The 15,881-nt window shown below is 45.4% G+C and overlaps 1 protein-coding gene across 1 annotated transcript; it reads right to left on the reverse strand.

The window, feature by feature from the left end:
- Positions 1 to 1,551: 1,551 nt before the first annotated feature.
- Positions 1,552 to 3,453, reverse strand: LOC123402040 (UDP-glycosyltransferase 72B1-like). Its single transcript, XM_045095899.1, has one exon. The coding sequence runs from the start codon at positions 3,158 to 3,160 to the stop codon at positions 1,718 to 1,720; it is 1,443 nt and encodes a 480-aa protein (XP_044951834.1). The 5' UTR covers positions 3,161 to 3,453; the 3' UTR covers positions 1,552 to 1,717.
- Positions 3,454 to 15,881: the final 12,428 nt, after the last annotated feature.

The raw sequence follows: 15,881 nt of genomic DNA on the forward strand, positions 1-15,881 counted from the left end.
TGCCTTGAAGAGCCATTGAGGTCATCTACCTCCACAAGCTCGTGTTCATTATGCAATTACATCTTAAAGGTATACTACCACCCAGTTACCATCATATGACCATATCAAATATACATCTCTCATCACACTTGTGCTAATGTATTCATAATTTTGTCGGCCACGTTTGGAAATTGGAATTATGGGATCATATTTGGCATAAGCGAGCATTTCAAGCGGCAAGAGTCCATGTTAGCATTTTACTAGTTTTTAAGAGCTTTTTAAATTCTTTTGTTGTTGAATGCGATGAGTTTTGGTTGAATAGACTTGCATTTGTACCGGGAAAAGATTAGACATTAAATGTTTCCCCAGCTAACTTTAATTCCTGGGTCCACCACTGATGGTATGTCGTATATCGCACACACCTTTGATCTGGCTGAACGTTTCTTTTGTGTTACCTAATCCCAATCAGTTCATACGAGTGAACTGTATGCTGTATATCGCACACACCTTCATCTGGATGCCCGTTTCTGTTGTTCTGCCTCATCGCAAACAGCTAATTGGAGTGAACCGTATGTTACTCATCGCACACGCAATTCTAATCTGAATTGTGTTTGATGTCTCTGCCATCACAAATGTTTTGCATCTTTTTGATAGTTTTTATAGCACCGTTTGCGATTAATGCATCACACATAGTTTCATCAAAGAGTCTTTTATTGTAGTATCGCCTTTGGACAATCCTGCAGTAGTGACCTACCGCCCACTACCTCGGCACAACCTCTCTATCCTTTGTGTGTCGCTCCAATACCCTCCACCACACCGAGTAATGACAACACCACAATCAAGTGTTGTGCTTGCTCTGCGAACAACTCAGTTTCCAACCATACTCCATCACTCAATTGCCCTTCCACATTCAGTTCCTTCGTGCCATGTGATGTACTACTATGATCAACAGTCTTGGTACGAGCTGGAGGATGTGTGTTCCCCGACGCCTCCCATTCCCAACATGATGTGCACATACAACTACTACTAGTTCCCATTGTTCTCTCTCAAATTCAGCATTGTTAGGAGAGCACATATAAATACAAAGGTAGTGGAGCACATCTTTTACAAGAGAATCTATAGTCATGTTTGAAGTAAAGTAAAGGTTGGTGGGTGCACATAGTCATGCTTGAAGTAAAGTAAAGGTTGATGGGTACACGAGCTAAGTATAAACCCTAATTTAAGACCATATGTTCAAGTAAAAGGGAATATATTAAATCTCAATGTCAATGCATGGACTTTTATCAACTTGGAACCCGTAGATGCTTGATCTAGTTCAATGTGATCCACACTAGAGAAAGAACATGAGAGATATCTCATGAATGGGCGGCACGGATGAAGCAATATAACCGAGTGGTTGAAATAATACTTTGTTGTATGCACATATATTAATTGTCTTACTATATGGGGTGTATGAAAACTAACATCATAGCATGTTGTATATTTCCTATGAGTGATTTTATACTTTGCTACTTAGTTATCAATACATATTGTGTTTGTATGAAAAAGAATCAATTGGTAACTTGACATTACAAGATATGTAACCAAATTTACACTGAATAATAACATAATCATCGTTGCTTGCTTCGCATCCTTTTCAGACGAAACGCTTTATGAGTTATGTGAGAATATACAACACACAATTGGTCTCGTACATCAACCCTTTTAACGACTCTGATGGCCTTGATAAATGGCATCGTCATGCACCTCCCTTCCACTTCCTCACCACCTCGGTAAGTGTCTTGTGTGACATGCCATTTGCCGTCAGTCCACCCCTCGCCGCCTTCTGGAGCTCTGTCATCTTCATACGCATCGCATCCCCTTCTTCACTGGTCATCATATCATTCACAACCTTCATGATGTCTTCGCCAAGAATCAGTCCATCTGCTCCTCGAACCTTTGGTCTTAGTGCTATCTTGGTTTCTTCATGTAACATCACGGCATTCTGTCTCTGCTCGGCGTATAGAGGCCACACGATCATCGAAACGCCGTGCATTACGCTCTCTAACACCGAGTTCCATCCACAATGCGTTAACATGGCTCCCGTGGCCCGGTGGCCGAGGACCCTGACCTGCGGGGCCCAGGATGGAACCACCAGGCCCACCTCCTTGGTCCTCTCAAGGAACCCAGATGGCAGGAACTTGAGTGGATAGTCCTTGCTCTTCGACCCGTCGTAGTAGTTGGCACCCGGGTCGGCCCCGCTGTCGGTGGGGCTCCTCACGATCCACAGAAACCGTTGTCCGGAGAGCTCCAGCCCGCGCGCCAGCTCGTCCATCTGCGCCGCGGAGAGCGCGCCTCCGCTGCCGAACGAGACGAACAACACCGACTTGTCGGGCTGCGCGTCGAGCCACCTGATACAGCCGGTGGCATCGTCGTCGCCGTCGTCAGGCTGCCGTATGACCGGCCCAACTGGGTACACCGGCGGACGCCCTTGCTCGGGCTGCCGGAGGATCGCCGCCGCGTTCGGCTCGATGGCGTCGAAGGTGTTCACAAGTATGCCGTCCGCGTCGCGGTACCTCTCACCGTGGTGCACCATCCAGCGGTAGGCGTCGCTGGTCCTGTCCTGGAGCGGCTGCAGGATGTCGGCGCCGGGCACGGCCACGCAGCCGGGCAGCCTTATGGGCTCTGTCTGGTCACGGAACTGGCCGTCCAGCTCGGTGTCGAGGCGCGGGAGGTGGAGCATGAGGGAGAGCATCAGGAGGTTGGACGGGAAGAAGAGGTACGCCGGCACGCCGACGTCGCGCGCCGCGCGCAGCGTGTCGGCGCCGAAGAGGTCCGCCACGAAGGCGACGAGGCTGCCGTCCTTCCCGAGGCCCTCTAGGAGATTGGCCAGCGCCGGCACAGAGCGCTGGGCCTCGACGGAGAGCAGCGTCTCGATGGCGGCGCCGGCGGCGACGAGGTCGTCGAGCGGGACGGCCGGGAGGGACGCGGAGCCGACGGCCGGCGGGAGGGATGCCAGGAACGCGCGCTGCGCCGCGGAGTCGGAGCTGGCGTAGGTGACGACGGTGGCCGTGAAGCCGTGCTCCGCGTGCAGCCGCCGCGCCAGCTCGGCCACCGGCACCACGTGACCCATGCCCGGCGACGAGAGTAGCGCCACATGCGGCGCGCGCGCGGCGCCCCGGTCGTCGCTCTCGCCGGCCATGCCTTGGTGGACGCACGTACGGTACGGAGAGACTGAGTCGAGCACTCGATCGACCAGTGGCTTAAAAAGATGAAAAATGTGTGGACCTGGGAAACGATGGAACGGATTGGCCCTATATGTAACGCCAGATCGATCTGTGTCTGAATGACTGTCTTATGGCCAAACGGAACTGTGGTTGCTCCGTCGCTGCCGTCCTTCTTTTGTGCTAATTGTGCTCGTCACGATACATGCCGGAGAAAGCATTTGTTGAGTGGACATCATAAAAAAGTTGGGCAAGGCTAGCTAAATTTGGTACTACAGCTACGGTGGATTAGTGTGACTAGCAAAAAGGGGCCGTGGGTTGCAAAAGAAGAAAAACAATTATAATCTTCAATGATGCAGATCATATTATGTTTTTTAAAAAATAGGACATTTCTTGAGATGCTTGAACATTTTTTTGAATTAGCAAACATTTTTTTTCAATTGCAGTCAAAAAATAATACACAATTTTTTTTTTCAAAATCATGAAATTTTATTTTTTTCACAAACATTGTACCCCATATAAAGAAAGGTATTAATTAAGGATGTAAACATTATTTTGGAAATAATTAACATGAAAGATAAGATTACATTTGAAATCTACATATTTTTTAAATTATTTCGTATATAACTTCTGAAATTTGAAGTTAGAGTTTAGAAGATATGAATATATAAATGTATTTGAATCTGCAAAAAATAGAAACGTTAAAAATAAAATAGTTGGGCCAAAGTTCTTCAAACGCCTCATATAAAAAGGGTACTGTATTAACTAAGGATGCAAACACAATTTCAAAAATAATTATCATAAAAAATAATATTATATTTGAAGTCTATATATTTTTAAAGCTACTTCATATATAACTTTTGAAATTTAGAGTTAGAATTTAAAAGATATAAATATTTAAAAATATATTTGAATCTACAAAAGTAGAAACATTAAAAAAATTGAACAGAAGTTGCAACAGTGCAGCTCTAACGTACGTCAGCCTGAAATCAAGTAGAAAAAAGAAACGAAGAAACTCGGTGGTGGTGGGGGTCGAACTTGGGTATCGTGCGGGAAAGTTGAAAGCTCTAGCCACTCGGGCTACTGTCAATCTGGTGTATTTAAAGGGGCCGATCGCTAGATGAACCAAACACACTGGGTCGCGAATTTAAAACAGGCAGCGACGGACGACAGAAGCAGTACGCGCTTTATTAGTAGGTAAGATAATCAGGGGGTGTTTGTTTCCATGGACTTTTTGGTATAGAGACTAAAAAAAATTCCTTTTAGTCCCATGTGAAACAAACAGGATGGACTTTTAGGGACTAAAAGGGGGTATTATGGGACTAAAGGAAGAAGTACCTACGGGAGGGTCTTTTGGGGACTTTTTTGGCACTTTTTCCAATAGTGCCCCTACTTTTAGCATGTCTTTTAATAACTTCTAGTATATTACTAGGGGTAGCGTGTTCTTTTTGCGTGTTATTTAATGACCTCTAGTCTCTGTTTTGTTCATAAAAACAAACGGGCAGGGACTAGGAACTTTTTAGTTGGGACTAAAAAAAGTCCTGGGACTTCTGAAACAAACAGGGCCTTAATCTCGTGTGGCTTTGTTAATACCAGTTGTCGCTTTAGAGCATCTATAGACGGACTCTTTAATCCGTCTCAAACGTTTGGATAGGTCGTCCGGTCACAAAAAAAAAACCAAAGGGACCGTTTAAAGGGGCCTCAAAAGCCGGGACTGATTGACACCCCTCGTATTCAGTCCAAATATGAAGCGGATATGGGAAGTCCGGGCACGCCCGGCACGTCGGCCTGACGGCATGGCCCTAACATAAATGGCATCAAATCATCCCGCACAACAACGAGATTAATTTGTTATTTTGCTGTCTTCTTCCTCCCGACGCCGTCCGTCGCGCAGCTGGCCGCCGCGCGTACTCCGTCGTCGTTCCTAACCTCTGTTCCGCCAACTCCGTCAGATGAGTCTTCTGTCCCGTCCACGCCGCGGAGGACGCGTCGCTGGCCCAGAAGATACTGTGGTACGTCCGGCAACTCTCTGTCTCTGTCTTGCGCTGAATGTGTTTGACATATGTTTGATTGGATTTTTTGGTCAACTTTTTAGGAAAACAATGGATTCCGATGCTTCGTCCGGTGAGGAATGTATACCAAAGAGGCCACCATCATACTAGAAATAGTGGCATCATATGACTTATGGATTTGGCATGCTTTCTTTGAAATATCGGGTTCTCACAACGACATCAATGTACTTCAACGATCTCCAACGTTCAGGAGGCTTTGCAATGGGGAATCACCTCGGTGCAACTACACCGTCAACGCCCGATACTACAACATGTGATTCTATTTTGTCGATGGCATATAGCCTGAGCGGGCTACGTTTGTGAAGATCATATCTGAACCACACGGCAGAAAGCAAAAACACTTCGCAACAATGCATGAGCAGCTAGAAAGGATGTGAAGAGGGCATTTAGAGTGCTGCAAGCGCGTTGGAGAATTGTGTGTGGGGCTGCACTGATGTGGAAATCAGAAACTTTATGACAATTGATGACTTGTTGTGTTATTTTGCATAATATGATCGTCGAAGATGAGGATGATGGTGTAGCTCAAACCAATGATTTTGAAGCACCCGGAGAACAAGTTGAAATCCCGAAAGTTCAAGATGAAGTTCGGCTTATGAACTTTCTGTAGATGCATCAGAATCTCCAAAATCATCACGTGAACGCGCAACTACTCAATCATCAAGTGGAGCATATGTGGATCCATGAAATCAAAGAACAGATGATTGACTCTGCACTTCAAATAAATTTGATGTAAATGCAAGTTATGTTCGATACCACCATTTGTTATTTTCAGGTGACATTTAGTTTGTGTGACTTTCTTCCACCGGATCTCAACCGGTCAAGTCGTTGGCCCCTCTCCCTTCGGTTGCTGCTCGAGCGGCACGAGGGAGACCCCGATCCTCAGGTCTGTAGTTAGGATTAGGATCTGTAGGTCGTGGTGCGTCGTTGGGCTGGTGGGAGCGGCGCCCGGACGAATAAATCTGCCTCAGCTTCATTCCCATATCAACGATGTCCTTCATGGCGGTGTCTCGGAGTTGATGGCATCGTGTGTTTGACGATCCTTTAGATCGACGACGCTAGGGTTCATGGATGGTGTCGACGAGGCGGCGGCGGCGACTCCATCAGGTGTGTCTTTCCTTCTGCTCCGTCCCCGTTGTTGTGGCGTTCTGGCCGACGTCATGGTGGAGCAGTGAGGTTTTGTCACTGAGGAATACGCGTAGACAGTTGTCTATGCAAGTGACAGCTGGAAGGTGGTACATCTTGTGTTGGGTTTGTGGTCGGTGGATGAAAGTTCTGGATTCCTCCTCCGACGCTGTCATCGTGCGGGGGTGTCAGATCTGGAGTTTGATGGCGTGTCCGGAGACATGTTGCCCCGGTCTGATTATTTCAACGGCAATGGTTTTGCTTCTCGCAAACTACTTTGGAGGTCCGTAAAGCCGCAGATCAGCGATGGAGCCGCGTCGAGCTCGGGTGAGGAGGTGATCTGACTTCTATTTTTTTGGTGGCCGCTTTGGTGACGTCGAAGGAAAGAGACTGATGGTATTTTGCATAGGATTATTCTATCTTTTCGGTCTTGTAAGGTCAGTGTTTACGTACCTTGTAATTTGATTTTTTCTATCATTGGCACACATATTACCATGTAAAAAAAACTTAATACCCCGTGCTACATAGTTGATTTTTTTTCTTTTGACGCGTTCGTTACGTATAGGATTGAAAACAGCACTTGTGAGTAGAGCACTTGTCAAGAAAGCATCATTCTATACGGTCCCGGGTATATCATCCGTGACGGGTTCTCCCACCCAGTGGAGAACTTGGATTGCTGAACTATATAGCTCACGATAAGCAACGCACACTCATTTTTGTTCATGCAAAGCTTGCACACAATTTGCATGCAGATACAGCCATACAGGAGAGGTCAATACACGTACGTGCTACTCCAAATGATTGAAGCTGCATGCCAGCATGTGATCTCCAAATCTTTGGAATCAAGCGCATCAGATCGGATCTTGTCTGACGGCACAAGTAAATACCCATGCCCCATATGTCGCCCTTACAGTATCATTATTTAAGGGATGCTATTCATTTGTCTATGACTGAGCGTGGTGCTACTGCAGAATCTGTTCATTTGCTGAAACATCTCCTCTGTCTTATACGGCACCGCTACGTGCACGTCATTTGTTTAAGAATACGCAGCACACATTAGCCATGTTCCTAAATATTCGTATAAGTTTTTTTTAAGATTTCATTAGAGGAGTACTATAAAACAAAATAAATAAATCTATGTTTTAAAATATATCTATATACATTTATATGTAGTGTTTCAATGAAATCTTTAAAAAAATTATACTCTTTCCGTCTCAAAATGAGTATTAGTTTTAGTATAAAATTTTATTAAATTTAAGACATTTATTTTGAAACTGAGAGAGTATTAAGAAATTAGCGATGTGATTTTTCAATTGCTAAAGGGAATCAAAATGGTTGGCTTATATGCCCGTCGGCACGTACATGAGTGGCCTGCTTTACTTGATGCGCCATTTTCCCCGATGCGCCTAACATCTCCCCACTAGTAGGGGCCATCACATGCACCATCAACGTCTCCTATCGAACTATGCCCACGTCCAGCTTTTAAAGGTTTGAGCACGACTGTGCCTTCTGGAACCTGCTACAGAGACAACGTCATGCTCTTGCAACGCTCGCGTCATCATCATCTAAGGCTCCGCCCCAGAGCAGAGAAATATGCTACGGACAAGATAACTATTTTGGGAAATTCTACTGCGTTGGCGTGCCGCGGGACAGAAAGACAATATCTATACATGCAAACTAGTACACCAACACGACATCAGCAAAGATTTTTTTAATGTTAAATTTTTAAAAAGTTTTATCTCTTAAACTATAAATCCAATTGACGACCCGTTTTCGTCGTTAGCTTTCTCGCAACAAGATCTTCATAACTAGATCTCACGTCGACATGTTTCGATAACTTTTTTTTCATCGGTAGTTGTTCGATTACTATTATTTAGTTGTTAGATTATGAGACACTTAATAGCCACATTTAATTAACTTAACTTGGCAAACGTGTGTATATATTTTTTGCAACTACGCTTGCTTAAATCCGACGAACATGTTTGATAAATGATTGTTGCCTATAGCAGTTTTTATTATACATGATATAAACGTATGTCATAGGTTTGATTTGCCATTTTAAATATGTCAACTTGTCATATTTACATACAATTTGTCAGAAAAATATTTTGTGTGCTTGCTAGTTTAATTACGCCGATTTGTCGTATTTATAACAATTACCAAAAACAAAAAAGATTTTTTGTGGTCGTCGGTTTTAAATATGTTGAGTTGTCATATTTTTTGCACGTTATCGTTCCAAAAAAGTTGTTTGTGCTTGCCCGTTCGATTATGTCGAGATGTCATATTTATACGTAATTTCCCAAAAATATGGTGATTAAGTTATTTTTTATCAGACAAGTTAGTACTCCCTTCGTCCTAAAATAAGTGACTCAAAAATGAAAATTGAGTCATTTTTGAGTCATTTATTTTGGGACGGAGGAAGTACTTACTAATATGAAAAATAAGTGCAACAAATGTGGTAAGTACGAGCAAAAAAAATAAGTATGACCACGTGAGATCGACAATCTTTGCACGAAGCGACATTAAAAATATGGCAATTAAGTTATTTTTATTGGGCAAGTAAGTGGTTAATAATATAGCAAATGAGTAGAACAATGTGGCAATTACGGAAGGAAAACAATTATCGAAACATGTCGACATGGGATCTAGTTTCAAAGATCTTATCATGACAAAGCCAACGATGAAAAAAGATCATCGATTGAATTAATGGTTTTAAAGATAAAACCTTTTGAATTTCAAGCATTGGAGAGAATCTTTACGTGATGGATGTGCATGCGAGCCGCCGCATGAAAACACCAGCATGCGGCGCCATTGCACAGTTGAATCCAACTATTTTTGTGTCGATTGAAATGATGATGTACAGGTATTTCAGAGCGGATTGGAGAGGGACCGCATATTTGACTTTGTGCCAAGTTCGATTGACATTCGAAATCGACCGGCTACGTATGCGTGCCAGTTGCACCCCCCCCCCCCCGCTAACATCAGATGGTTGACACGCTTTTAATACTCCGAGACTATTCTTTTAACACAATAGAGATGAGATCGTTCACATACACGCGCATACACTCACCCTTATGAACACACATGCACACCCTATCCCTATGAGCATCTCCGAGTGACTGAGCCAGATTCAGAAATAATGCAAGCACCACGACTTGAATCATCATGGATAGGGGATACCACTGTCCCTCTAACCATCCAATCACATGTTGGTTTGCTACTCGGAGACTATTAAAAGGTTATCTTTAGAGGTCTATCTATCTTGCCAAAGGGAAGAAAGCCCCCTCGCTCCTCCGTCGCCCACCGAGCGGGCGATCGAGGGGACAAAAGAACCTGCCGTTGGTCCCTTCCTCCTACCCGCTCTCCCCTCCCTCTTCGTTGGTGGTCGACGCTAGGCTAAGCCCGCGCGTGCGACGGCGACGGAGGCGTCGCCCTTTCACTCAGGATTAGAATGCGCAGAATCCCAGATCTCGAGGATGAGGCCCCGATCGATGGCGGCGACGCTGATCTAGCCATGGCGGCATTCATCTGGAGTGCGGTGGCGTGACAGCCGTTTGGTGACCCAGTGGCGGCTGTGGCGACAAACTAGCTCTGCTCTACCTGATCTCGGGCGGAGGGTCTTGGATCCGGGGCGTCGGCCCCTGGGTCGGCCTCCTCATCTGGCACAGCGGGGCAGGTGGACAGCCGGGGATTGGATCAGGTGGTCGGTGATCCTAGGCGGATTGGTGCAGCGGCATCAGATCTGGAGGTTCCCCTTTCTCTTGTTGCCTCTCTCGTCGTCTCAGTGGTTTGCGGCTGCACGCTCCGGTGATGGTGAGCCCTGGTGGTGTACCTTGGGTACGAGGGAAACCTTGGCCGGTCTGGCCGGACCGGCGACAGCTTCGCCCATGGGTGTCGCTTTCCTTCATGAAGGCGCAACAGAGGGCCCAATCTACCCACCCCGATCTCCTGCCGGGTGAAAACCTTCAATCCTCTTTGAATTTGGCGGTAGCGGCGTGTTTGTGTCGTGACGTTTTTGGAGGTGTTGCCAGGGGCCTTGGTGATCGGTTGGGAGTGGAGAGGATCTACAGGTGGAGGGGATGGGACCAGTGGCTGCAGTTGGTGTTCGCAAAGGAGGAGCGGCGTTGCATCTAACGCGTCGACAACGGTAGGTCTCAGCGGCCTGGAGCAACGGAGTCTCAGTGTTGGGTGTGTGTCGATGGACGAGTGCAGGATGGTGGCGTTGTCTCGCGTCATGGTGGCGTCGATGACAACGAGACCGAACAAGGTTGATGCGTCAGTACAGCTCTGAAGATAGACTGATGGGAGGTGGCGGCAGCGGCTATCATGGGAATGATCCTCACAATAGTACCAGGGGTACAAACTAAGGAGCGAAGTCTAGCTAGGTGCAGTGGATGCACTCGGATTTACGACTTCAGGCCCCACTCGGAAGTAGTAATAGCCCTACGTCTTGAGCCCGAAGGCTGGTGTTTTCTTATGGGGGTGTAAAAGATTACAAGTGTTGAACCTTGAGCCGGTGCCGTGGTATTTCCGGTACAGATGCCATGGGGTGGCTTAATTCATGGTTTGGGGCCCATGGGCGCCAATGGCGTCTGGTAACGGGTGTAGGCGCAATACATATGACGCATGTTTACCCAGGTTCAGGGTCCTCCGATGAGGTAAAACCTCTAGTCCTGCCTGTGTGACTATATGGGAATCACAATACAAAGGTTGCTCCTTGAGCTGTTCGTGAGGAGGGAGACAAAGCACTGGCTGCTAGTCTCGCTGCCTCCAATGGTGTTCTACGTGTGTCTGGTGGGTGTGAATCGTTGTGAACCTCCTGAGCCTGCCTCTCTCGGTGTGCAGGGATGGGGCTTTATAGTGCACCCAGATGATCCAGTGATAACTGTAGGATATGAGGTGGGGGCGGCTACCAGCCTCTTGAGCCGACTACGGGGCCCACCTGCGGTTGACTCTTGTCGCGGGGCCCGCCGGCCGTGTGCATTAGCGGCCGACGCGCCGAACCATCAGGGCGTAGGCGACAGAGGGGAACATGGCTACAGGACCGCCTAGCCCGGTCAGGGTCGGGGTCCGCGTAGCCTCGCTGACCCTACCATCTTCACGCTGCAGTAGGGCTATATATGTCAGCACATACTGGTGCTGTCATAGCTTCTGACCATTCATCTTGTCTTGTGTGTGTACGATGGTACAACCGGGTGGGATGGGAGCCGGTCGTCGGGCTCGCGGCGGGCCAGCTGGCCAGCCGAGACCTGGTACGTCCATTTTGCATCATGTTTTCATGTTGATATTTATCGCTTCTTGGGCTGTTATTTCACTTCACGGTACAATACTTATGCCTTTTCTCTCTTATTTTGCAAGGTTTACATGAACATGGAGAATGCCGGCAACTGGAATTCTAGCCTGAAAGTGGAGCAAAGTTGAGATACCTATTCTGCGCAACTCCAAACGCCGTAAAAATCAACGAGGATTTTTTTTACGGATTTATAAAAACTACTGGGCCGAAGAAGCGCCAGAGGGGCGCCAGCAGGTGGCCATAAGCCTGCACGGTGCGGCCACCCCCAGGTCGCGCCATGAGGGCTTGTGGGCAGCCTGCTGGTCCACTGGCCCCCTTCTTCTGCTATATGAAGGGTTTCGCCCAGAAAAAAATTAGGGATGAGCTTTTTCGTGGATTCGCCGCCGCCATGAGGCGGAACTTGAGAAGAACCAATCTAGAGCTCCGGCAGGACGATCCTGCCGAGGAAACTTCCCTCCCGGAGGGGGAAATCATCGCCATCGTCATCACCAACACTCCTCTCATCGGAGGGGACTCATCACCATCAACATCTTCATCAGCACCATCTCATCTCCAAACCCTAGTTCATGACTTGTAACCAATCTCCGTCTCGCGACTCCGATTGGTACTTGTAAGGTTGCTAGTAGTGTTGATTACTCTTTGTAGTTGATGCTAGTTGGATTACTTGGTGGAAGAGTTTATGTTCATATCCTTGATGCTACTCATTACCTCTCTGGTCATGAATATGATTATGCTTTGTGAGTAGTTACTTTTGTTCCAGAGGACATGGGATAAGTCATGCTAGTAGTAGTCATGTGAATTTGGTATTCGTTCGATATTTTGATGTGTTGTATGTTGTTTTTCCTCTAGTGGTGTTATGTGAACATCGACTACATAACACTTCACCATTATTTGGGCCTAGAGGAAGGCATTGGGAAGTAGTAAGTAGATGATGGGTTGCTAGAGTGACAGAAGCTTAAACCCTAGTTTATGCGTTACGTCGTAAGGGGCTGATTTGGATCCACTAGTTTAATGCTATGGTTAGACTTTGTCTTAATTCTTCTTTCATAGTTGTGGACGCTTGCAAGAGGGGTTAATCATAACTTGGGATGCTTGTCCAAGTAAGGGCAGTACCCAAGCGCCGGTCCACCCACATATCAAACTATCAAAGTAACAAAGCGAATCATATGAACATGATAAAACTAGCATGACATAAATTCCCGTGTGTCCTCGGGAGCGTTTTTCCTCCTATAAGACTTTGTCTAGGCTTGTCCCTTGCTACAAAAGGGATTGGGCCACTTTGCTGCACCATTGCTACTTTTGTTACTTGTTGCTTGCCACGAATCATCTCACCACACAATCACGTGTGACCAACAATTTCAGTGCGTGCATATTTTACCTTGCTGAAAACCACTTGTCAGATCCTTCTGCTCCTCGTTGGGTTCGACACTCTTACTTATCGAGAGGACTATGATTGATCCCCTATGCTTGTGGGTCATCAAGACTCTTTTCTGGCGCCATTGCCGGGGAGTGAAGCGCCTTTGGTAAGTGGAACTTGGTAAGGAAACATTCATATAGTGTGCTGAAATTTATTTTCACTTGTCACTATGGATACTAATCCTTTAAGGGGCTTGTTCGGGGTATCTTCACCTCGAACAGAAGCACAAATAGTTTCTCCTCAACCTGCTGCACCTACTGAAAATATTTGCTTTGAATTTCCTTCGGGTATGCTTGAGAAACTGCTGGCTAATCCTTTTACAGGAGATGGAACATCACATCCAGACTTGCATCTAATCTATGTAGATGAAGTTTGTGGTTTATTTAAGCTTGCAGGTTTGCCCGAGGATGAGGTCAAGAAGAAGGTCTTTCCTTTATATTTGAAGGATAAGGCGTTGACATGGTATAGGATATGTGATGACACTGGATCATGGGACTACAATCGGTTGAAATTGGAATTTCATCAAAAGTTTTATCCTATGCATTTAGTACATCGTGATCTGAATTATATTTATAATGTTTGGCATCATGACAGAGAAAGCATCGCTCAAGCTTGGGGGAGGCTTAAATCAATGTTATATTCATGCCCCAATCATGAGCTCTGAGAGAAATTATCATTCAGAACTTCTATGCTCGGCTTTCTCATGATGATCACACCATGCTTGACACTTCTTGTACCGGTTCTTTTATGAAGAGAGATATTGACTTCAAATGGAATTTATTGGAGAGAATTAAACGCAACTCTGAAGATTGGGAGCTTGAAGAAGGTAAGGAGTCAGGTATGAATTTCACGTTGATTGCGTTAAATCCTTTGTTGAGACAAATACTTTTTGTGACTTTAGTGCTAAGTATGGACTTGACTCTGAGATAGTAGCTTCATTGTGTGAATCCTTTGCTGCTCATATTGATCTCCCCAAAGAGAAGTGGTTTAAATATCATCCTCCTTTAGAAGTCAATGTAGTTAAACCCACTCCAGTTGAAGAGAAAGTCATTGCCTATAATGATCCTGTTGTTCCCAGTGCTTACATTGAGAAACCACCTTTCCATGTTAGGATAAAGGATCATTCTAAAGCTTCAACTGAGCAAATTAGAGTTGAACCTAGCATATTAGAGTTGAACACCTACACCCCCTGAGCAAATTAGAGTTGAACCTAGCATTGCTATTATCAAAGATCTTCTGTCCGATGATGTTGAGGGACATAATATTCACTTCTGTGAAGACGCTGCTAGAATTGCTAAACCTCACGTTAGAGACAAACATAGGCCTGTTGTTGGCATGCCTGTGGTTTCTGTTAAGATAGGAGATCATTGTTATCATGGTTTATGTGACGTGAGTGCTAGTGTTAGTGCAATACCTCAATCCTTATACGATGAAATCAAATATGAGATTGCACCTGTTGAGATAGAACCTATTGATTTCACTATTCAGCTTGCCAATAGAGATACTATGTGCCCTGTGGGAATTGTTAGGGATGTTGAAGTCTTGTGTGGTAAAACGAAGTATCCTGCTGATTTCCTCATTCTTGCTACCGCACAAGATAGCTTTTGTCCCATCATTTTTGGTAGACCCTTTCTCAATAGTGTCAATGCTCATATTGATTGTGAGAAGGAAACTGTCACTGTTGGCTTTGAAGGTGTGTCACATGAGTTCAATTGCTCTAAGTCTGGTAGACAACCTCATGAAAAGGAGTTGCCTAGTAGGGATGAAACTATTTCCCTAGCCTCTATTGCCGTGCCTCCTACTGATCCCTTAGAGCAATACTTTCTTGAGCATGAGAATGATATGCATATGGATGAAAGGGATGAGATAGATAGAGTTGTCTTAGAACAATATCCTATCCTTAAGAATAATTTGCATGTTGAACTGCTTGGCGATCCACCCCCACCAAAGGGTGATCCTGTGTTCGAGCTTAAACAGTTGCCTGATACTGTTAAGTATGCCTATCTTGATGAAAAAGAGATATATCCTGTTATAATTAGTGCTAGCCTCTCAGAGCATGAAGAAAAGAAGTTACTAAAAACTCTAAGGAAGCACCATGCTGCTATTGGATATACTCTTGATGATCTTAAGGGCATTAGTCCTACTCTATGCAAGCACAAGATTAAAACTGATCCTGATTTCAAACGAGTTGCTGATCATCAAAGGAGATTAAATCCTAAGATGAAAGAAGTAGTGAGAAAAGAAATACTAAAGCTCCTGGAAGCAGGTATCATTTATCCTGTTGCTCATAGTGATTGGGTGAGTCCGGTGCATTGCGTCCCTAAGAAGGGAGGCATTACCGTTGTCCCTAATGATAATGATGAATTGATCCCACAGAGGATTATTACTCGCTATAGGATGGTGATCGATTTTAGGAAACTGAATAAAGCCACTAGGAAATATCATTACCCTTTGCCTTTTATCGACCAAATGCTAGAAAGGCTGTCCAAACACACACACTTTTGCTTTCTAGACGGATATTCTGGTGTCTCCCAAATACCAGTTGCACAATCTGATCAGGAGAAAACCACTTTCACCTGCCCTTTCGGTACCTTTGCTTACAGACGTATGCCTTTTGGCTTATGTAATGCACCTTCCACCTTTCAAAGATGTATGATGGCTATATTCTCTGACTTTTGTGAAAAGATTGTCGAGGTTTTCATGGATGACTTTTCTGTTTACGGGTCTTCCTTTGATGATTGCCTCAACAACCTTGATCGAGTCTTACGGATATGTAAAGACACCAATCTTGTCTT

This window comes from Hordeum vulgare, chromosome 6H (genome assembly GCF_904849725.1).
Source record: "Hordeum vulgare subsp. vulgare chromosome 6H, MorexV3_pseudomolecules_assembly, whole genome shotgun sequence".
Taxonomy (NCBI): domain Eukaryota; kingdom Viridiplantae; phylum Streptophyta; class Magnoliopsida; order Poales; family Poaceae; genus Hordeum; species Hordeum vulgare.

What these genes read in the sequence shown, in the direction of transcription:
- LOC123402040 (XM_045095899.1), bottom strand. Translation starts at nt 3,160, where the DNA reads ATGGCCGGCGAGAGCGACGACCGGGGCGCCGCGCGCGCGCCGCATGTG.